Raw genomic sequence first — 23,604 nt, 5'->3', positions numbered from 1 at the left:
GAAGGTTGTAGCTTCAAAAGTAAGACAAAAAGAAGAGATTGCTTTGCGGTACGTTGTTTTACGACACAAAGCCTCGTAAAGAGTTCGTACAAGCGCATAATGGCCGTCGTTTGCTCGTAAGTTAATTCTCGGCTGGACGTTATCCGGTAGTAGGTGATGTACGCGTGCGTTTATAGTACCACGGGGATTACTTCCGTTCAGCATAGACACCAACCGCAGAAGACAGCCGCTTACGGTGCTTTTCATTACATCGCCTGCGCGATCGTCCGTGGCTCGTCCCGTTTACGCCTGTCACACGGGACCAGCGAAGTCTTCATACCGTAGACATCCCACGAATCGGTCAAATATCCGTTCGCTCCCCGTAAATTCATCGAAAGATCACGTCCTCGTCGTATTTCATGTTTACACAATTTTATCGGTTCCTTCGCGTACGTTCGCGTATATTCCCTTAGCTTCATTTGGTTTTTCTGAAGGGAAATACGTGGGTATATTACCCGTGTCAAATTAAAAAAAAAAATATACATATTTATAAGTAACAGTACAATGAAAGTAAATTAAAGTTGTAGTGTTTTAGAGTATGCAATTTTCAATCTGTGGAAGATAATTGTCAATATGTTAATATGTAATATGCCAGTGGTCACGTTAAATATGTATAAAGTCGTGAAAACGCAGCTAGAATTCATTAACTAATCAGATTTTGGGTTGGTTACATCGTATGTTAGAATAGAATAAAATATAAAATAAAAAATAAAAAATAATAATAAAAAGATAAGTCTTAAAATAGAATTTTAAATCTTACGACTGATTTGTCTAATACAGATTCAAGTAAGCATTTTTTTCTATTTGTTATAATAATAATTATAATATTCCAAATGAAATATTGAGGCATTGGAAAAATATTGAAACAAGGCTGTAAAAAGTGAAATTTCGTTAAGTTTAAAAATTTCATAAGGAAGACAATTTTTTAGCATAATTTTATTATCAGTATCCTTCGTATCCTTTACAATAAACAAATTCCATCAAATGTAAGAAGATAAGGAACGTCATAAATACCGAAGAAATACGGAATTTTCCAATATTACTATCTCATTCATTCACGATGCTAATATATGTATATTTAACGAATAATTTATTATACTCTACGGAAAATGGTTTCGTAATTTGGTCTTGTCATTCGCAACGCTTTTAACATGTATTGTAATTCCACAATTACATTCGACTTATGTGTTTTGACGATAGATTTAAATACAGATAAACGATCTTGGGCTTGAAACCAGAAACAAGAGACAACTGCAGAGAAGATGTACAATCGATCACAAAATTCTACACATCTTACTCAATTCTCATTAAGACATAAAATGAATTTGATCAATATATTAACATATTTCTAGAAGAAATTAAAATAATATTAACATTTAGCTTACAAACTCTTGGGACGAAATTTTAATTTTAAGTTTATCAATACCAAAAGTTAAGATTTTATTTAACTCGCATACTCGGTTTCTGTATAGCTAATGTATTAGAAGCTTTATGTAATTTATAAATAGCGGTGTACGTAGACTTCTGATTGACTGTAATAAAACGATTAAAACTGTAATAAAAGAATAAAACGATTGTAAAAATACGTTCTTTCTATTCTCTCTCACGGAACGATAATTAAATCTATCAATCATCAACTCTTCAATGATCCATTTTTCCTTTCAAATCCTCACTCCTTCCTTCCCAAAATCCAGTCCACTTTGCTTTCCCCTTCCCTCTCAACCAATCCAAGCAGAATAATTTACCTCATTATATTTAATTTATAATCATTTTTCTTACTCCATAACTCACTCACTTCATCAAGTCTCTTCTCTTTCCCAGTTCCACTCTGCCTCCTCCGATTTACTCCTAGGACCGCTTCTATAAACTTGCTCCTCCTCCGATGGCCAATTAGATCTCAGAGAATCCTCCTCAACGTCCGATGACTTCACACTATTTTTCTTAGAACTCTTACTCTTTTCAGTTGAAACTGACTCCGTTTCTTCAGACCTCGAACTCATTCTCGTGTTATCATCAATATCACTACTACTATGAGCCAGCATAACCGATTCTGACTCATCATCAGCAAACACGCCAGTGTCTTCGTACTGTTCTCCACTAAATTCCTTTCTAATTTCTTTAGTTTCCTTAATTTCGTCATCTTTCGATTTCATTTCTGTTTTAGATTGTTCTTTAGATTCTTTGATAACGTATGCAGCGCTATCTTCCTCAGACCTAGATTTCTGCATCTGCCAAGCTTTCTTAAAAGGATGCTCTCTCTCCTGCTGCACCAATTTTGGCCTTTCGGGAAGAAGATACTCAGGATCTTCTTCACTAGCCTGGCTTTTAATAATCGACTCTCTTTTATACAAACCAGAAGAAGACCTAAGTAAACCTTCACCCTCTTTCTTTCCAACAGTCAATTCAAACTCCACAAAGTCAAAATCTTCCTGAGGTAACCTAGAAAGGTCCTGAACAGATTTTCTTTTACTATCTTTTGTTAGAACGAAGTTATAAGTATCAATATCGTCGTCTTCTTCAATAGAAGTCACCTGACTACTACTGGTATAAGATTTTCTTGTGGAATCCCAAATCGCTTCTTCTTCGCTTTGGGTGTCTTCTCTTGGAGGCGGAGCCTGTTCACGATATTCTCTTCTTCGTCGAATATAGTCGTCTTCAGGTTCACTTCGTTCTTGAGAAGAGCCTAATTGAGCAACACGCGAACCTACACTAACCGTCCAGGAATCCATATTGTCATCTCCTGTTGGATCTTTTAGCAATGCTAGCTTTCCTTCCGCTGAAGATCTTCGTAAAGAGACCAAGTTTTCTTCTTCAGATGCAGGATCTCGTGTCGCCAGTTTTTCCATGAATTGCTTTCGACGTATTCTCAACTCGCTCTCCCAATCCTCTTCGTCGCTGATCCTTGGTTCTACGTGTCTCTTTTCAATTCTTCTCTGTTGAGGAAAATGTTCTTCTTCGCTTTCTGAGGAAAAGGTTTTTGAGACTCTTGGTTGTCTTTGTATAGGCTCGCGTTCTTCGGATTTTCTGGAAGGTCTTTTGGGATCTTTAGGAAGGTCCCAGGAACGATAATCGTCCGATTCCCTGATCACGGATCTTCCTCTGGATTGCGATCGCCTGTACCTCGGATTATTTTCGTCTTCTTCTTCATATTTGGTTCTTGGATACTCTTCTTCATCCTCGCTGTCCCGTGTGGATAATTGTTTAGTGTCGAGGCTTCTTGACAGAGAGCGTCTGCTTCGTTTAATTGATTCTTCTCGCTCTTGTTGCGCTCTAGAAAGATTTAGGGTAGAAGTTATGGTTTTGATCGTATATAACTGAATTTATATTGAAAAAAGTTCAATATAAAAATGTTTTCCAACAAATGAATAGTCACCTTAAAGCTTCGTTCTCCTTATAATCCCTTTGACTGCTTTTGCTTCTTCTTCTATGATCTCTATAGTCTTCAGTATTATTTGAGAATCTTTTGTTATCGTTCTTTAGCCAATATGACGGATATTCGGCTTCAGATGGTTCACGACTAATAAATGATCGTCTTCTGCCACTTGACTTTTTTAAAATAGGCATGTCTACTCGTTCTTCGTCTTCTATACTCTCACTGGAGTATTTTGTACCACCATCTACTAAGTCTCTTTGCCAGTCCCAGCCTGTTGAAGCTACTTCGTCTTCTTCGAACATTTTCTTTTCATGGAGTTCTGATTTTGGAGCTTTTGAGGTTTTCGAGATTTCTGAGATTGAAGACTCAACGATTGCTGATTTCTCTGATATTGATACTTCTGCGTTCAGGGAGTCTGTACTCTCCATAAGCACGTTCTTGATCTCTTGCATAGGGATATCGAAGAATAAAGTTAGGATGATGGAGATGATTATGACTGTTGCTGCTTCCAGAAGATCTAGCTGGAAAGGTACACTTTATTTTAGTATCCTAGTTATTTTAACCTATTAACTAATTCATCTTTTAAATACAATAGTTCGGAAAATTCATAAAATTGAATGTTAATTGCAACAAATTAATTGTAATTGTTTGCAACAGAAAATTTAATGTTTCTCCTCCTTAAAGAAAAAGACATAAAGACGCATTAAGAAAGAAGTCTTCATCTTTTTTTAATTTTGAAAAGAAATATAGAAATTATTATATCTAAGAGATTAGGAACCTAAGTGACAAGTTAATTCATTTTACTCGGTTAACAAGAGATGTGGATGCTGTTTTTCGAGATTCATATTGTACATACGCCTCTATGAAGATGAAATTCGCTAGAGTGTCTGGTGGTCCCAACATTGTAGAAAAATACTGCGAATTGTGTTAAATATACAGCGTACGATATTCTGCTGAAGAGTAATAGCCAGTAGTTCGAAAGGAATCTATTTAATATACCTATAAATAAAAATTAGCATTGTTAATAAATAATCGAAATTGTGTGTTAACGTCTAATATTCAACAATTTAGGAAAGACCTCCGTGATTGGTGTAGCACGCAAAAATGAGCCAACATAAAGCCAAGGTCCAAAAGACTGGACTGATCACAACATAATTGGTTGCTTCTTCAGCATCGTACACATAGTCCCTTCTGGCTAAGTGCCATGGTGAAAATAACGACCAGGATCCCAAGGCCATCGCGATCAACCATCCCAAGATCACTAACATCTGAAATTAGTACGATACATCTCGTTTATTTGGTGGGTCGCGGTATTTTGAATTGCAGAATAAATCCTATCTGCAGTCTACTATACCTTGTGGATTCTGACATCTTTTCCTGTGTGCCGTAATAACACACCAAGTCCTACACCAAATATATACGGCGTTGCTCTATGTAATGGTAGTGCGTAAACTAAATTGGCAGTCCTGTAAAGATGCTTCAATCTAAAACCAAGGACTTGCTCTTAAAATGATTGAATATAAAATGAAGAAGCTTATATTGAAAATTGGCAAGATATACTTACGACATTCCATGGAAAACAACAACGGAAAGATAATTGCTCATCGTTGCTACGTAACGGAGTGTAGCTGACAATAAGACGAAGAAAAATATTACAAGAATCCCAATGATAGGCCTGCATTCTAAGAAGAATACCAACATTGGGGCTAATAGTGACAATTGCATGTCTAAAGCCAACTGGTGGGTATGAGTTGCACACTATCGATCAAGAAAAATTTGTTAAATCGAATGAAGTTGACTGAAGTTAATCAAGTTGATGAAACGCAAAGACTAATTTTATAATAGAATTCAAGTTAACGACGATTGGTGCACCAATAACATTGAAAGAACGCAAGATCTAATTGTAGATGAAAACGAAGTTAATCTTCTAGAATAATTTGGAATGTTTGTGCTTATGATAATCGATAAATAGGATTATAATTGTGATTATGTTGCCAAGTCCTCGCACAGTTTCAGAACAACTTATATACCATCTCTTCGAAGGGGAAGAAATTTTGTATGTATAACAAATTCGTCCACGCGTTGCTTTTGCAAAGTTCTGCATTTGGTACTATGACGCTATTCCATTGTGGTCCCGATCCAATGTGCTCCATTATGAATGCGTACCAAAATACCACTGCGAGTAACGCTGGGGTGAGTCTAAAAAGTAGCATCGAAAGAATCAATATACTTTAATAAAAGTAATTTACAAAATGAAAATTCAAGAACTCGGCGTTAAAATTCAAATTGAGATATTTAATTTTATTATCCTTTTCTTATACAGTGAAATATTTGTAACGATTTTGGTTAAATAAGAATATAACTTTGAAGTCAAATATAACTTTTCAAAATTTTCTAAAATAGCGAAATTATATAGAAGAATATTTATACGCTGATATAAAGAAAAATTTCACTGTTAATAAATTAATAAATTAATTTATTAATGAGAACATGAAATAAAATATCTGACATTGCTTTAATAATCAAATGAGTCAACCATAACTTACCTGATATATCTGGCAATAAAACGGCAAAACCATCGAATCTCGCCCCGTGTTATAAATTCGTGCGCCATGTTGAAAGCAGCTAGGACACCGCTAAGCAATAAAAACGCGTCTGTGTAAACCATTGACACCCTCATTATCGAGCTGATAGGAGAGTTCGCTACCTATTTTAACACCAGACATTAAACGCAAACTTCAACGACACAGAAAACCAATGAAAAGAAATGTTAATTCTATTTCTCTAGTTGAGTTCACAAAAACATGAATTTTCATAGAAATTCGCGGTATTATAATAAAGAATTATTTGTCTTAATATGTTTGAGCGAATATGTAAATCTTTATCCTTACCTCCGTGAGTTCGATTCGATTGGAAAATGGCAACATCGAAATCGGTATGATTTGATGACCAATGTAAAGCATAATCGTGACGAGTGTCCTTATTCCATGAATGCATGTAATATCGACATAGCTGGATCCTTTACTGAATAAAGATCTCAGTGTTCTCCGTAAGGAAAAGGACATTATTATTCTCTCCGAATAGTTTCCTGTAAAGGACAACGATCGTGTAATAAAAATTTGTGATATCGTACGTAGAATAAAATATTTGAAACGAAACTACTTAAATAAATTTTTTGGGCGCATTAACTTGCAGAAAATATAGAATGTTATGAGAATCTACCTTTTCCTTCCGACACCACTAAATAATCTCTCGTGGTTGCTACAGCGACGAGACAGACGATCATTGCGTAGAAATATCTGTAAAGAAGATTGGAAAGAAAAAAAAAGAAATTAAATATTTCATTTTATCATTGTTATAATTTTTAATCAGATAATATGAGAATTGGAGAATTTTGTAATATCTGAATTTTGTGAAGGAACCCACAATTGGCAATAAAAAGAAAATTATTTTCATTCTTGCCTACTTTGAGAACGTAATATAAAAACGGATTTCTGTAGTTTTAATAATTTTATAAGAACTTCTATAGGAAACATTATTATGAAATAATCTGATAGTTCTAACGTTTTAATAAAATTGTTTTAGTAGTCTCTCATAAGAATGGAGCTCGATTGTGAATTCCTTAAATTGATTTAATTCGATAATTATAAATATATTGCGGATTTTTATGCAAATTTACATTTCTGTGAACTCAATTGGAGAAATGGAAGTTAAGCGGAGATTTATTTCACCCACAGTAAGTATAACGAGTATACTTTGGTAATTTTTTAATATTATATGCATTCTGTACATTTGTATACCTTTTAAATTTCACATAAATGCATAAAATCCGCCATTTAATTGTAAATATAAATACATACAGAACACCGATCGTCTCTTTCGAATAGCTTCGTGATTTTTGTTTGACGTAGCACATGTTAGGATTGACATCTACCATGAATGTAATTCCTACGGTAGAGTTATAGTCGTTCAATGCTTCCTCGACAACGATTCGTGCGTCTTCAGCGGAACACGCCGCTGGAACACACACTGCCCAGTTCACTGTCGTGAATTTTGGAATGAAGTGACCAGGCTGAAAAAGTGAACATTCATCATAATAGAGTTTCTCGGAAGTTTGATCATTCATTAATCTTCACGGTGTGAAAAAGTAATTCGAAAAAGTATTCACTGGTGTTGAAAACAATGTGCTTTTGATTGCAGCGAGAAGATCAATATCGTTGATAAAATGCAAACAAAAAAATACAATCATTCACTTACGTCGTACATACTTCCTCTTATGAAAGAACGTGCCTGCATCATATTAACCGGAAGCTTCATGTCCGGATGAGACGGATACAAATCTATATTGGCCAAACAATATTTGCCCTGCACCCTTATCGTTTTTTCATTCAATTTCACGTGCGCCATCACACCCAAACACTCGTCAAAATCTCCAAGTTGGTTCACGTTCCCTCGCAATAGACCCGATGGAATTTTTGCGCTCGAATCTAGCACTGATCCCATAGAGACAATGAAACACGATTGGATAAAATATTGACAATATGATTCGGAAAATTTCCAAACGAAAAATCAGAGGAAAAATACTTCCGAAATAAATTACTTCATTTTCGAAAATATAATACGTTGACTATTGGGCCGAAATCACGTGGCTTTTTATTCTAACTGAAATATTTCTTTTCAAACTCGTCGACCAGTCCGATGCCATTTGAGAATTATTCGTGCGTGACGCCAACGTAATGTCATCAATACTCAACGTGACAGAATAGATAAAATTTGTTAGAACGAACTGTTGAAATATGAATAATTTTCTGTGCTGGACTGGGTTAAATGCGTATTAGAGATACTTGTATGTGGGTATCAGTGTGTGGAGGTATGTGTGTGCGCAACGTCTCGAAAACAGATGAATGTAAACTATTCAGTCAGTTAACAGTCGGGTATAGAAGAAAGTGCGGAGATGCGTGCAAGTGTGTATCGATGAATATATAAGAAATCATCCATAAAATAAATATATAACTATTCTAATATTAATCCCAAGTGTAAATTTAGTGTTCCTATAACATTATTTTGGCCGAAGATCCACAATTCTCAACACGAACATATGGAAAAAAGAGGTGACTTACTTTGCAACGCCCATAATTTATAACCCCGTAATTGTCGTAAGAAGATCTTGCCATGCTGCTGACATTCGAAGTTCTCAACGGCCGTGAAATTTGGCACGAATGTCGGTACGCGTAGTATCGCTTCGTTCAATCGAGCCAAAGTGAAAGAAGCTTCCACGTGCGTTTTCGTTTTTACTTTCGACTCATCTTCTGCAACACAATATCATACTCATTTTACTCCAAAAATTCGACAAAGATTTCTTTCTGCGATGATTTTCTCCGTGGACAACTGGATAAAACACGATTTACATTATACTGGATGAAACGATTTATATCAACGTAATTCCAATAACTACATTTGATCTTGCATTTACAAATATTGTGTCTTCCGCAAATTCCAAAGAACAAATCAACAAATCACGACATTCAATCTTTCACGATACTCACTATCGGATCGCTTAACTTCTGTAACTTTAGCCGGAGCTTGAGCACTCGTTGTTTTCACTTTTGCCGGTTCCCGTGTTTTCGACACTTCCGGTTTTACCTTCGTCCTTTCTTCCATCTTCACCGGAACCTTCGTTTTCTCCTCTGTCTTCACCGGAACTTTCGCTTTTTCCTCTGTCTTCACCGGAACCTTCGCCGTTTCCTCTGTCTTTACTGAAATCTGCGCTTTTTTTTCCGGCTTCACGACAATTTTCGATTCAGGAGATTCGATTTCAGCTTTCGTTATTTTCACGGGTTCCACTTTCTTCGTGGCTTCAACTAGCTTCGATGGTTCTTCCGTCGACTTCTTTTCATATAATTTTTGAATCTTCTTCACGCTTTCCTCTGGTTTCTTCTCTACTTTTGGTATTTCCTTTGGTTTTTCTGTAACAATTGCTATTTCTGCTGACCTAATCTTATCTTTATCCGCGTGTCTAACCTTTTCTAGTTTTCGTGGTGGAGGTAGAACAATTTTTTCTTCTTCGTCTTCGTCTTCATCTTCGTCTTCGTCTTCGTCTTCGTCTTCGTCTTCGTCTTCGTCTTCGTCTTCGTCTTCGTCTTCGTCTTCGTCTTCGTCTTCGTCTTCGTCTTCGTCTTCGTCTTCGTCTTCGTCTTCGTCTTCGTCTTCGTCTTCGTCTTCGTCTTCGTCTTCGTCTTCGTCTTCGTCTTCGTCTTCGTCTTCGTCTTCGTCTTCGTCTTCGTCTTCGTCTTCGTCTTCGTCTTCGTCTTCGTCTTCGTCTTCGTCTTCGTCTTCGTCTTCGTCTTCGTCTTCGTCTTCGTCTTCGTCTTCGTCTTCGTCTTCGTCTTCGTCTTCGTCTTCGTCTTCGTCTTCGTCTTCGTCTTCTTCTTCGTCTTCGTCTTCGTCTTCGTCTTCGTCTTCGTCTTCATCTTCATCTTCGTCTTCGTCCTCATCTTCGTCCTCGTCCTCGTCCTCGTCCTCGTCTTCGTCTTCTTCAATCTTCTCTTGCTTCTTAGATTTCATTGTCTCTTTCAATCCCTTTTCTAAACTTATTTTTCTCTTCAAATCCACTTTTTCACTTGTCTTCTTATCTTCCTCTGTATCTTCTACAAGTTTCTTTGCAGCCAGTTTTCCATGAACATCTCTCCTATATTTCTTTCCATGTTTTTCTTCTTCGTCCTCATCTTCGTCTTTTTCATCCTTTTCTTGTTTCAAACCTTTCTCCAAACTTACTTTCTTCTTCGAATCCACTTTCTCGCTCTTCTCTTCATCTTCCTCAGTATCCTTTACAAGTTTCTTCATAATTACTTTTCTATCTTCTTCTTCATCACTATCACCATCATCATCATTTTCACTTATTTCCTCCTCTTCCTCTTCTTCATCCCGATCCTCATCGTAACTCACAATTACTTCGTCAGTATCTTCTTCTATCTCCACGATCACTTCGTCATCCTCATCCTCATCCTCTTCAAGACTCTTCTCTATCCAATCAGAGACACGTTCACCTCCTTCATGTTTTATATACTTTTCTTCTTCTGTTACTCTATCGTCATCCGTCGACGTCAGCTCGACAGGTGGTTTCCTAGGAGCACTGGCCAGCCGCGAAGTGTCGTGCCACTTTTTGTTCGACGTGGCCGTGATCGTCTTCTCCTGGCATCTGCCAAAGATGGAAGTGCAGGTGGCGCGATGTGGTTGCTCCGTCGACGATGGATGATCTCGAATACGGAAGCCATAGCAACAACTATAGAGAAGCAACACCAGAGCCAGTAATCCAACGCACTTGCCCAAAAGGGCGGCAGCCATGTCACCGCAACCTTCGCATGGAAAAACCCACGATTCACCACTGGAAGCTTCAAAATTTGCTTCTTTTCTTCACTTATAATTACAGATACAAACACCTATTTCGTAACAGTTCTCCTTAATCTTCGCAAGTTTATCAACCTTTTAATTTGAAGATTTTGAAAATCTTAATTAGATGAGTAAATCGCACACCAATTTTGACACAATTCTTCTAATCGTCACAGGTTGCTCAACTTTCTCGTTTTGAGAAGAAGGATTAGTAGCCAAGTAAATAAATTACTAGAGTTCCGCAACGATTCAACTTTTTTGGATAGACGCAACAACGATCGTTTCTAATCGTCATCAATTTGCCAGCCTTTCGTATAAAAGTACTCGCAAACGGGCTTTCTTGTATCTCGTATCAGACGATCAATTTTTCTGTTGATCGAAAGAATTTCCTCGAATTATCACCAATTTTTCAATTGCTCATGTTGAAGGACTTTCAAAGAGATCTTTTTGTTTTTCGCCGTGAATGATTCTAATAGTCACCGACCTTTCCGTGTCTCGTCATAAGCGTACGAGTTTCTTCGTTTATCGAAACGATTCTCTATAATTAACACCGATTTTTCCTTGTTTGGTCTCGAAAGACACGTTTTCCCGTTTATCTATGTGTAAACTTCCCTCTCCTTGCCACGAAGAACAGGTAACCCGGAGAGAGCTTCGAAAGACTATCGAATCATCCGGCTCGAAACGACGCGGCGGACCACGTCCCGGGCTAGCGATCTGCCTTCGTGAAAATTAGAACGCATGGCATCGTCCCAACCAGCTAGGAGTTTTATTTAGCATCAACATTTCGGAGTCTGCTGAGCCACGACGCGCCGGCCAGCGAGACTCTTCTGCACGTGCGCGAATAATGGTCGCCTCCGTGCGTTCCCTCGCATTTTCCACTCTTCAGAATAATCTACAGTTAACTGTTCCAGGTCGTAACTTAGTTATCAGTGCAGTTAGACAAAATTCTCAAAGGAAGAAGATGAATAGCGGAAAGGATACTTTCGTAGAACTTTTCTTATAAGTGCAATGGTGCACATGCATACCACAATTGTATTATTTTTTTCAATAAATAGTATTATTAATAATGATATAAATAGTAAAAGTTCCAGGATGTATTTTGCACAGAAATGTTGGTAAAATATTGTAACTATTTTTTTTCGTTGTAAAGTTGATTAGTGTGGTTTGTGTGCGTTCGATTGCGCAATGGTCCCCTCAGCTTGAAAAGTTAGGTTTCACCGAGGTTTCCCACCGTACAGTTCGAAAATAATGTTTCGTGGCGAGTCGAAGCGACGCCCACGATCAGACGAAGGTTACTCGAGATCGCCTTCGAGCATCTGGTTACGAATTTTGCGATAAAGTAGCGCGACGATGCGCCGTCTGGTATGCAGCCTTTGGGAGCCATCCAGATGTTGAGAATCGAGGATCATGAATTGATCGAAATTTAGATCTGACACTTGATGTATTAGCTTTTTTTTGGCGGAAAAAAGGATAAGAGGTTTTGGAAAAAATTTTAAAGAAATTAAATCGCTCTTCTTCATTTTTTAATAATGGCTTGATGATGGGTTCAATTTATTGACGTACTCGTATATGTAGAGTATATTTTTTTAATTAAGAAATTTGTCGACTTTATTGAAGTTTTTGTTTCGAAAGTAGAACTGGTATGATAAAATAAATGAAAAGGTTTCAAGGGCCTTGAAAAATTTTACTCGAGTATTTGAAAGTATGCTTGACTTATTGCTAGAGAATTACGTGTTCAAAATATTTCGTTGTTCAAGCTAAGATGGGAAAAAATAAATAAACGAAATACGTTTTTCTTTTCGTAGAAAATTTTTTCTGCGTATTTTTGTTCGAAATTATCTTCGATTTATTTCGAACAATACAAAAAATTTTCGAAAGAACTTAAGAAACCTATATGTAAATTATGATTCATGCTCGGTGCCTTCCAAAAATTTTCTAAATATTGCTAATTGCTAAATTTGTCACTCAATAATAATAGAGACACACATCCTTTAAATACGTAAGATTTAATTTGTTCAAAAAATTAGATGAGAGAGAGAGAGAGAGAGAAAGAGAGAGAAGTCGATATCATTATCTTAAAAATTAAGTAATTCTTAATAATTCTTAAACTCCCATATTAATTCTAACGATATTTACTCCATATTAGACAACTTGCATTTAGCGGACAATATCTTCACGATATACTTGTAATTCAAGCCAACTGTTACGTATTATGTTATATAATGCACTGTTGAGTACGGTTTTCCAAATGAAATCGGGAAATATAATTTAACGCTACCTATAAGAACAATAAACTATAAAAACAAGTATTATATATAAAGTTATAATATTGTAACGAAACTAATGTAAAAATTATTGTATTGTTGCATATCGTAACTTCTATAAAATTACTTTACGCTTGTTCTCCTCTATAATGGTAATAGGTTACTATAATAAAACACAATATTATAATGTTTACTATTAAATTAAAATTATACAAATGACATATTTGGAATTTTCTATGTTTTTTACATTTTTAGTAACTTTTCTACTGTAATTAAAATTTAATTTTTATAAATAAGAAGAGCGAAACTTTATACTGGAATTATACGTAACTGTTGAAAGGATTGAAATACAGAGTACAAGAGAACAAGAAATTTTTTCAAACAAAAGAGAAGTAGAATAATAAATACATGCATGAAATAAAATACATAGAAAATTCTACTATTTTGAAACTTTTTAGTAACAAAATTCTGAGAATTTGAACTGAAACGAATAGCCACATCACGGAAAATAGATAAAACACTATTAAAATATGAATCTTCTTACTTATATATGATATAGTAGAAAACTAGACTGTAACATATATCTTTTATCGATATCTTACCGACATTTCCCACGTTTTTACGAATACAAACGAGATATAGTGAATGAAATTGACTTGCAAATTTCGAAATCGTATTCATTATTTGCAGCAAAACTTGTGAATTATATGTCGTCACTAGATTTATTTTATAACTCATTTGCATTGAGATTGTAGAGAAGATGACAATCCTATGTAAATCTTATATAACCTTGTTTGAAGTGTATAAAATGTAAAAAAAGAGTATAATATATTAACAGTTATTGATAAACATTTACCATGTATAATCAACAAGTTAAATAAAAAGCAAAACTCATTAATAACTTTATACGAAGTTAGAAAAAAATAAAAAGTTATATAATGCTTGCGTAATACGAGTTCTGTACTATTTACATGACACGAATCATATATGAAATTGAGCGCAAAAATTAAACATATCTACGATAGGAGATTTGCTAAGCTTATGTACATAGTCCATAATTTTTATGATGTAATCAATCATGAAATGATATAGATTCTATCTGTTTACATGAAGAGTAAAATTTGTCATAGTTTTAAGGGCGAATTTCAATTTCAGATTTATGAAACATACCAAAGATAACCAATTTTAACTTATAAGAAACCAGAAATACACTTATTCAGTTTCAAATTACTTTACATTCATTCCATAAATTGGAACATTCTTTCTATAAATATCACCCAGCAACAACTTGTTCATAAAACATACACGCATGAGCATTACATCTATGCATAATGTAGAAACCTAATCTAATCTTAATTTACAGTATTAAACAAAACCTATCATTTCGTCTAATAAATAATAATAACACGAGGAAACAAGTTGCGAATGAAAAAAGAATCGGCTGCATATTGTGGCAACGAGTTTTCATTCGCGTTGCTTCTAATTTTTTTCTTGGTAACCCAGTCGCATACATCATAAGGAGATAGAAGGTAGAGAAAGGCACGCAGGAAGGAGTCAAACCAGGTCCCCCATGCTCAACCATCTGTTTTCATTCTAAAAGCAATGGAAGGAGAGATCACAATCTCGTAGTAAAAGTAAGATCTATTTTCATTTGTTACAGATTGTCGACAGACACGCGTTCAAAACGAAGTAGACTACGTTATCTCTGCATATAACGCATTCTGAAATTTCCGCATGACTTCACGCTTTCGCGGATTAGTCTTTCTCTTTTAGTTGCATTTCTTGCCACTTCGTATCATATTTTTACGTGTTCGTCCTTATATGATATCATTATGTGAGTCACAGATTAAAGTAAAACGTTGAGTTATTTAATTTTATTTCATATTTTACATCCGAACGATAAAATAAGAGCTACAGTTAATAATCTCACCTGTATAAAATATGAAATATAAAATACAAAATAAATAATTTGATTAACTTGTTATATTTGTTATGTTTATCTAAGACTTGATTAGTACTCGTTGAGTTGAAGATACAAGAATGCACAAAATGCGTATGATATGCAAAATTACTACATTTCATATAATAATAATAATAACAACAACAACAATAATAATAATAGTAATAACAAAATAATACAATATCGTGGTATTTGGTATATATTATTATGGTAATTGATACTAAATCACCTAACGCTAAACTTTTAACAACTAAAAACACTCCTAAACACCAATTTCAAGATAAAGATGTTAAAATTACAAGAAAATCAAATTCTAAAAGAACAACGATACTAACGAATCATAACCATGTAATGTAACCATAAGAATTTCTCATATAATAACATCAAAATTTTAACCGTTGTGACAGCAATATAATACAGCGTTTTTAAAAGATAGTAATTGATAGGCTCGGTTTATTAACGATAACGATGAATAAAAGGTCTCACGCAAACAGAAGCTATACAAACTTAAGATGATATCGATCATTTTTAAACGGAAATTCGTGCGTAAAAACGAGCATACGTCTTGGGGCTAATTATCCCCGGGTGGCAGAGAGAGGGAACGAAAAGCTGTTGAAGATAAACGAGCGGCTCTCGACCGGAACATGAGTTTGGATACGAACCCGAGCCGGAGCAGGAGCACAAGGTCTCTATAAATGCGTGCATGCGTACGTTCATGATTTCCAGTCGGTGGGAGGTTAGCTTTCGGTGAGAACGATAGGCGTCCTCTTCCCTCTTCTTCTTTCCTTTCTTTCGCTCTTCTTCCTTTTCCTATTCTTCTTGTTGTCCTCAAACTTGTGCAGTATGCCTTAACCTCATTAAATCCGATACATCTTACAATCGTCTATAGTTGCGTAACTTCGATAGTGAATTGTTGTGAATTTATGTTGTTGATTATATTCTTTCCGCCTAAAAACTAACGTTGTTTTGTATACGTGAAATAGACAAAAGTGTGGAATTAATTCAAAGTGATAAACAATTGCAGCTTGTAGGGAGTTTTAAAATTACATACGTTGTTTCAGTGATCATAGGAAGCATAACATCTCGATTCGACGTTCAAAATCGACGTGTAAGTCGATAAAATGCACACGCAGTAAAATTACAAGAATCGATTAGTGGAACGATATTAATATTCGAAATGGTGTTAAACGGAACGAATTAACGCTCGCTTAGCATTTGAACGTTGAATTCGACAGCCTGATAATCACGTGCTTGCACGAAACGTCAGTTGCGCGTGCGAACAGTGAACAGTTGAACGAGCGTTCATCACTGACATTTCACTGGGAGAAACAAGAGAGTGCAAATACTGTGTTCGTGAGTCAGTCGACAAGTGTACTTCTATAAACAACTCCAAGGATTCGATCGGAGTATCGAACTGCGTAATTCGAGAACTGCCGCGACAAACGTCGAGTAATCCTTTGTTTTATACTGTTGACCTCGCGACGATAACGTTGAACCGATATCCGCCGCTCCAGACGTAATGCATTATGTATACGACTGTTGAATCAAAAAAGGAAAGAATCTTTTAACGCGGTTCATAAAAGTATCAGAACACTTGCCATACACAATTGCTATGTATTATATTGTACGCGTTATATGAAACATTTGTCTCATAGCTACTTCGTTACAATGCTAATGAGATTGTAAAATATGAAAATATAACGCACATAATACATTCGTAAAAGATTGCTATACCAATTACATGTTTGATCTCAAATATATATATGGTGTACGAAAATTTATTTAAAAAACAGAAAAACAACGAAGATTATGAGATGACATGTAGCGAATATATTGCTCAATTTTATAAATAAGGAAGGAACAGAAGAGCGTCATAGTTATTGATTTGGAAAAATAATCTTATATTTGTATTTCGAAAAGAACTCTGTAGCGAATTCAAAATGTGGAATATTTTGGAGCAATTTCTATTACTAGGATTACTGCTAGGTATTATATATTGTTTTTTTACGTCGACATTCGATTTTTGGAAGAACCGTGGCGTCCCTTTCCGAAAACCTATAGTATTATTTGGAAATTTTGCGTCATTGTTATTGTTCCAAAAATCGTTACCAGAAGGTATAAAAGATATGTACGAGTGGTTCAAAGACGAGAGGTATTTTGGAGCGTTCCGTGTTATGTCGCCTGTACTGATCCTACGGGACCCAGATCTCGTGAAAGACATTTGCGTGAAAAGCTTCGCTTGCTTCACGAACCGTGGAATACCGGTAAACTCACAGGTAAAAGGAAAATGTTTTGTTATGTAAATTGGTCGTGCCCATAACGGGTTCTAACCATGATAAGTATTTTAAATATGAGAACAAATTTCGTTCTGCTAAGGTTAATAGAAAACTTGAATGAATTTAAAATTGAAAATTTAGTTATATTTAACGATAACAATACAAAATAGATTAGGATCTTATTATTGATATAGATTATTTATAAAAAATGCAAAATTAAAAATCGACGTACGTTGTAACAAGATATACGCAGAATATTAGAATAGATCTGAAATAACCATAAAATAATACATAAAAATACATAATAGAAAAACATAAATTATAATTAATTTAAATGAATAACCTTTTCATAGAACTCGTTATCCGCCCACTTGTTCAACCTAGAAGGGAAAAGATGGAAGAGCCTAAGATCCAAACTGACCCCAGCCTTTTCATCCGGCAAATTGAAAAGAATGTTCTACCTGCTAGCCGAGTGCGGCGAGGAGTTTCAAAAATTAATCGACGCGTCCTCCGAGACCCATCGTCCATTTGAGATTCGCGAGCTAGCGGCGAAATTTACGATAGACGTCATTGGCAGCTGTGCTTTTGGCATACAAATAAATGCTCTCACCGATGAGGAATCCGAGTTTCACAGGACTGCTAAGAAACTCTCGAAACCAAGTTACACAGCTACCCTCTGGAGAATGCTCAGGACAGCCATGCCAAAATTGTACAAATTTTTGGATGTTCAAGTGATAGATCCTGAGGTAAGCAAATTTTTCAAGAATGTAGTGTCGCAGATGATTAACGAACGAGAGGAACATGGTATTAAGAGACACGACTTTATGGACCTGTTAATTGAATTGAAAAATAAAGGATCATTGGATGAGTGTGGAAGTGGACAAGTTTGCAATGACGAAGATGAGAAAATTACTGAAGAGATAGGTATGTTGATAAATATGGAGATTAGTAGTGTTTAAGTTGTGGATGTTTATGTATTTATGGGAAATAAATGAGTAGTATAGAAAATTAGATAAACACAATGTTTAAAAGTGCAACATAAATATAGAAAATGAAATAACGTAGAAAGCTGATAAAATGCACGGAATACGCATTTCCTCAATTACGTTCATAAAAATGCACATTCGCATAAACATTCACAGCCCAATGATAATAGGTAGAATTCGAAGACGAAAAACACAAAAACTTTTGCGAAATTGTAGCAAGTAGCAACAGAATAAACTGTCGTATGGGTGTATCGGCTTGCTCCTATCGTTTATATAGATTACTTTATACGAAGATAAATCGTACGCTTTACGAGAGAAATGTTGTCGTTCGCCTTAACATGTGGTCTGGTATGTGCTTGATACTGCTGCACCGTTTCACTGCGACACACATTTTTTTGGCAGACCAATGCCAAGTAACTTGCATGTTTTTTGTACAACTATACTTGTTATTAGAAAGTTGTTATATCAGTTAATATTTTTCGTGTAAATAAACTTGACACTATACAAAGAAATATCGATAAATGTAATGTATTCGCTGCTGTTAGCGTTTGCTCTATATTGGCTTCTATCGGTTCTGAATAACTTAATTGTATCAATGAAGGAAGAGAGTTATATAATTGATAAGTCTCCTTCAGTCAATAAGTGAACTATTTGCTGTACACTTCCAGTACTTGTAATGACTAACCACAAACGATAGCATTTTGTTACAAATTAATCAGGATAAGATTGACAGTAAATGCTTTATTCATACGGCCGCTGCAAGATTCACGTAATGTCAGTGAAATGTAGCAGCTCCTTTAATGAAACGTTTCATTAACTACGTATAAGAGGAGCTTTATCAATTCGTAATTAGAATCCACAGTTAACGTTGGTTACCTCACAATGTTACGTATATCAATAGCTTATTTATTAATTTTCTAACAAAATTAGTATTGTCTAAAATAATTAGAAGATTTTATATTTGGAAAGCAATCCAAAATTACTTTGTTAATTTCTTATTTATTTTTTATTTACTTTAAAAATGTCTAAAATTATATTTTCCCTATACATACCTTTCCATAAATATTCCAAAATACGTCGTTTCATAATAATCTAATTCGTAATTATGCCGATTCACGATTCACAATTAGCGATCAAAAATTACAGAATAGCTTTCTTCTTACGATTAGCAGTGTTCATATTGAAAGTTTATCAAACTGGTGACCGATAAAGAAATTTTTTGTCCACATGCTTTATCATGTATAGTATCGTTATTTATAGAATTGGACGAGAACAGCATTGCAGCGCAAGCGTTTGTGTTTTTCGCTGCCGGTTATGAAACGTCCTCGAACACCATAGCTTTCTGTCTTCACGAGTTGGCGTTAAATACAGAAATTCAGGAAAAAACGAGACGCGACATACAAGACGCCATTGACAGCAGAAATGGCAAACTGTCTTACGATGCTATCCAAGACATGAAGTATCTTGATATGGTTATTGCAGGTATAAATGCATTTTCTTTGACCTGATTGCACGTAAATTGCATATCTTGAAATGTGTCATAAGATATTCTTGTAATGATTACTCCTATTATTTGCTGTGTTGATATAGTATGTTGCTTGTCATCGTTAGTTTCACGATTTCTTCAAGTTACTTATCTCTTTGGAAAGTTCGAAAATATCTATCTCGAAATATTACTAGAATTTCAACAATTTCTCGATCTTTTAACAAAATTAATTAATTATTTTATCAAAGTTACTTTATAAAATATTACTAGTACAAAGCATAACAATTATAAGTATGCCATAAGTTTTATTACAATTATCCTTGTTATAACTACCAATGACTTGGCGTACAAAATTTGTTAAGATTAGAAAATTTAAGTGATAAAATAGGCAATAGATCTTTATAACAGATTTCAGATTTTATTCAGATTTGATATTCCATATAAGTGTTTATGTATACATGTCTTCATCCTCATGATCGTAATCTTTTTGTGTTTTACTATGACCTTCAATTGCACTGTGTCATTGATTAAGTTCTTATTCCACCCACAGTGAGATATAAATAGAACGATTTAAAAAGAGACGAAGTTGGCCTTGTTTACTTAACACCTCCACGCGAAAAGCAATTGTTTTCGTCATACACGTTATTTCAATAGTAAGAGTTTCGTGCTTAAATTGAGCAGGATATTGATTTAACTGAACAAATGAAAAAAGTTTTTAAAATTAGGAGCTAAAAGAACCAATTGAAATAAGAAATATTAAAGAAAAAATTATTTTTCCTCCAAGGATTTTTGTTAATTACGGAATATCAGAGTTATAGGTGTAATACTGCAATTTATTATAATAAACTAGGAAACAAATGCTGGAAAACAAACTATTTTATTATAGAATTATTATTATTATAGTAGAATTTCATTATTAAATGATTATTTATGTCCAAAATTCATCTAAACTTTTAATGTAATATTATTGAAAACATAGTGTAATCTACTAAATTCTTCTCAGAAACGCTACGGAAATATCCTCCAGCTCCAATGCTATCCCGAAGATGCGAGCACCAATACCAAATACCAGGAAGTAAGGTTGAATTACCAGTAGGCATGCGGGTAATCATACCGATTTATGGATTTCACCATGATCCAGATTATTACCCGGATCCAGCAACATTTGATCCCGAAAGATTCACAGAAGAAAATAAACGAACCAGACATCCTTATACGTATCTTCCATTTGGCGAGGGACCTCGAAATTGCATAGGTATATTAAATATTATATTTCAATTAAGTTTACTGTTTAAAAATAAGCTGAAACGTTCAAAAATATATAAATAATATTTTTAAAAAATTATTTTTGAGATAGTGAACATCATAGACTACAAATATTTTAAGATGAAAAATTGTCCACTGTGTAAATTTAAATATGAGAAGCAATAAAAAAAACTATCACAAAATTCCATTTAAAAAGATATCTTTACTTATGAACAAGAAATTTAAAATTTAAATGCATTTTTTGCTGTTTGTCAACTCGTTTAAGTCATTATTATCAATTATATAAATTATACATTAGTTTTGCATTTATCACGCAATATCGTAGCATACTACAGTGAGATACTAACATGATTTATTGCGATCTAGTATAGATCACAACTTGTAACAAATCATTAGGGATGAATAACCTAAAGTACACTATATCAAATGACGTCAGAAAGATTACATCGTTATATTAACGGCACTTCATTTGTTTCAGGTATGCGGTTCGCATTGCTACAAATCAAAGTGGGGGTAATTTCGTTTCTCAGAAAGCACAGAGTGGAAACATGCGAGAGAACGATAACGCCGATAAAATTTAGTAGACGAAGTCTCGTGACAACTAGCGAAAAAGGATTCTGGCTTAAAATCATACAATACTCTTAAACTTGCAAAATTTAAAAAAGAACACCACCAATGTCTGTTGTGTACTTAAAATACCTCAAAGAAATTATCAATATTATTAACTACCTTAGTATTAATGCGGCCAGTAGGACAATTTTAATCTCACTTTTTATATTTTATTTTTTTTATTCTTATATTTCATGAATATTTATCAAAAATTGTTAGTGTTACTTTCTACAATATTTAATTTTCAGTGATATTTTAGGTTACCATCAGTAATATATTTATAATTATTAGTAATTATGAACAGGATAATTCACTTTGTACATTCTTAATGGGTCGTATTTATAGTTAGTGTTATTGCACTATTTTTGAAAATGATATTATTACACAAATGAAACATTTATATTTTTGTAAACATTTTATCCATTAGACATTATAATGTATTAATATAATAAATATCATACGTGTATTAATACACGACAAATATCTGAATCTGTGTATGTGTTATTATTATAGATAATAAATAACCGATATGAGAAAGAGATCAAATGTTTCGTTTAGCAGACCGATTACAAACGAAGACCGATCTTGACAATCTATATGCATAAAATCGGGACGCGTGATCCAATGTATCGACACTACTTGACACAATTTGACAAATTTTCAATTTTTATTTTCTTGAAAATTAAGCACCATATGAAAAAATGTTATTCCATATTTTCGGCTTATTTTTTCCCACAAAATTATCCTCTTCTCTATTATACCACAACTAGACATCTTGTATTAAAAAAGAATAAAATTAACGGACATAATCTTTCGCATAAGAAGGTTCACATATAGAGCTATACATATTACTAACATTTAATTTTCAGTGATATTTTAGGTTACCATCAGTAATATATTTATAATTATTAGTAATTATGAACAGGATAATTCACTTTGTACATTCTTAATGGGTCGTATTTATAGTTAGTGTTATTGCACTATTTTTGAAAATGATATTATTACACAAATGAAACATTTATATTTTTGTAAACATTTTATCCATTAGACATTATAATGTATTAATATAATAAATATCATACGTGTATTAATACACGACAAATATCTGAATCTGTGTATGTGTTATTATTATAGATAATAAATAACCGATATGAGAAAGAGATCAAATGTTTCGTTTAGCAGACCGATTACAAACGAAGACCGATCTTGACAATCTATATGCATAAAATCGGGACGCGTGATCCAATGTATCGACACTACTTGACACAATTTGACAAATTTTCAATTTTTATTTTCTTGAAAATTAAGCACCATATGAAAAAATGTTATTCCATATTTTCGGCTTATTTTTTCCCACAAAATTATCCTCTTCTCTATTATACCACAACTAGACATCTTGTATTAAAAAAGAATAAAATTAACGGACATAATCTTTCGCATAAGAAGGTTCACATATAGAGCTATACATATTACTAACATATATATATATATATATATATATATATATATATTATATATATATATATATGTATATATATATGTATATATGTATATGTATATATGTATATATATATATATATATGTATATATTGTATATATATTGTATATATATAATAATATATATATATATATATATATATATATATATATATATATATATATATATATATATATATATATATATATATATATATATATATATATATATATATATATATATATATATATATATATATATATATATATATATATATATATATATATATATATATATATATATATATATATATATATATATATATATATATATATATATATATATATATATATATATATATATATATATATATATATATATATATATATATATATATATATATATATATATATATATATATATATATATATATATATATATATATATATATATATTATATATATATATATATGTATATA

The 23,604-nt window shown here is 33.5% G+C and overlaps 2 protein-coding genes across 5 annotated transcripts; one reads left to right on the top strand and one right to left on the bottom strand.

Annotated features, from left to right (window-relative positions):
* Positions 1 to 955: 955 nt before the first annotated feature.
* On the bottom strand, positions 956 to 11,524 carry LOC100748921. Its single transcript, XM_024365610.2, has 15 exons — positions 9,953 to 11,524; positions 8,959 to 9,580; positions 8,533 to 8,721; positions 7,670 to 7,905; positions 7,273 to 7,484; positions 6,635 to 6,711; positions 6,304 to 6,500; positions 5,959 to 6,119; positions 5,443 to 5,611; positions 4,977 to 5,170; positions 4,767 to 4,896; positions 4,491 to 4,680; positions 4,269 to 4,411; positions 3,413 to 3,933; positions 956 to 3,309 (listed from the first exon to the last, which is right to left on the bottom strand). The coding sequence occupies exons 1-15, from the start codon at positions 10,754 to 10,756 to the stop codon at positions 1,839 to 1,841; spliced, it is 5,316 nt and encodes a 1,771-aa protein (XP_024221378.1). The 5' UTR covers positions 10,757 to 11,524; the 3' UTR covers positions 956 to 1,838.
* Positions 11,525 to 15,574: 4,050 nt separating this feature from the next.
* LOC100748807 (probable cytochrome P450 6a13) lies at positions 15,575 to 22,810 on the top strand. Of its 4 annotated transcripts, none has more exons than XR_004461133.1 (6): positions 15,580 to 17,301; positions 17,655 to 18,225; positions 19,548 to 19,769; positions 20,777 to 21,028; positions 21,518 to 21,907; positions 22,529 to 22,810. XR_004461133.1 is itself a non-coding variant. In XM_012382053.3 (6 exons), exons 2-6 carry the CDS (start codon positions 16,966 to 16,968, stop codon positions 21,682 to 21,684), a joined length of 1,548 nt encoding a protein of 515 aa, XP_012237476.1. In that variant the 5' UTR covers positions 15,580 to 15,772; positions 16,087 to 16,965; the 3' UTR covers positions 21,685 to 22,189. The 4 variants fall into 4 exon arrangements, 3 of the variants coding, with proteins under 3 accessions (XP_012237478.1, XP_012237476.1, XP_024221377.1); XM_012382053.3 differs by lacking the exon at positions 22,529 to 22,810 and having other exon boundaries at positions 15,580 to 15,772; positions 16,087 to 17,301; positions 21,518 to 22,189; XM_024365609.2 differs by lacking the exon at positions 22,529 to 22,810 and having other exon boundaries at positions 15,584 to 15,710; positions 16,087 to 17,301; positions 21,518 to 22,189.
* Positions 22,811 to 23,604: the final 794 nt, after the last annotated feature.

Source organism: Bombus impatiens, unplaced genomic scaffold, assembly GCF_000188095.3.
Source record: "Bombus impatiens unplaced genomic scaffold, BIMP_2.2 scf_0142, whole genome shotgun sequence".
NCBI classification, from domain to species: domain Eukaryota; kingdom Metazoa; phylum Arthropoda; class Insecta; order Hymenoptera; family Apidae; genus Bombus; species Bombus impatiens.
Note: the sequence above shows the minus strand (reverse complement) of the source record. Positions and strands in the feature narration are given on the sequence as shown.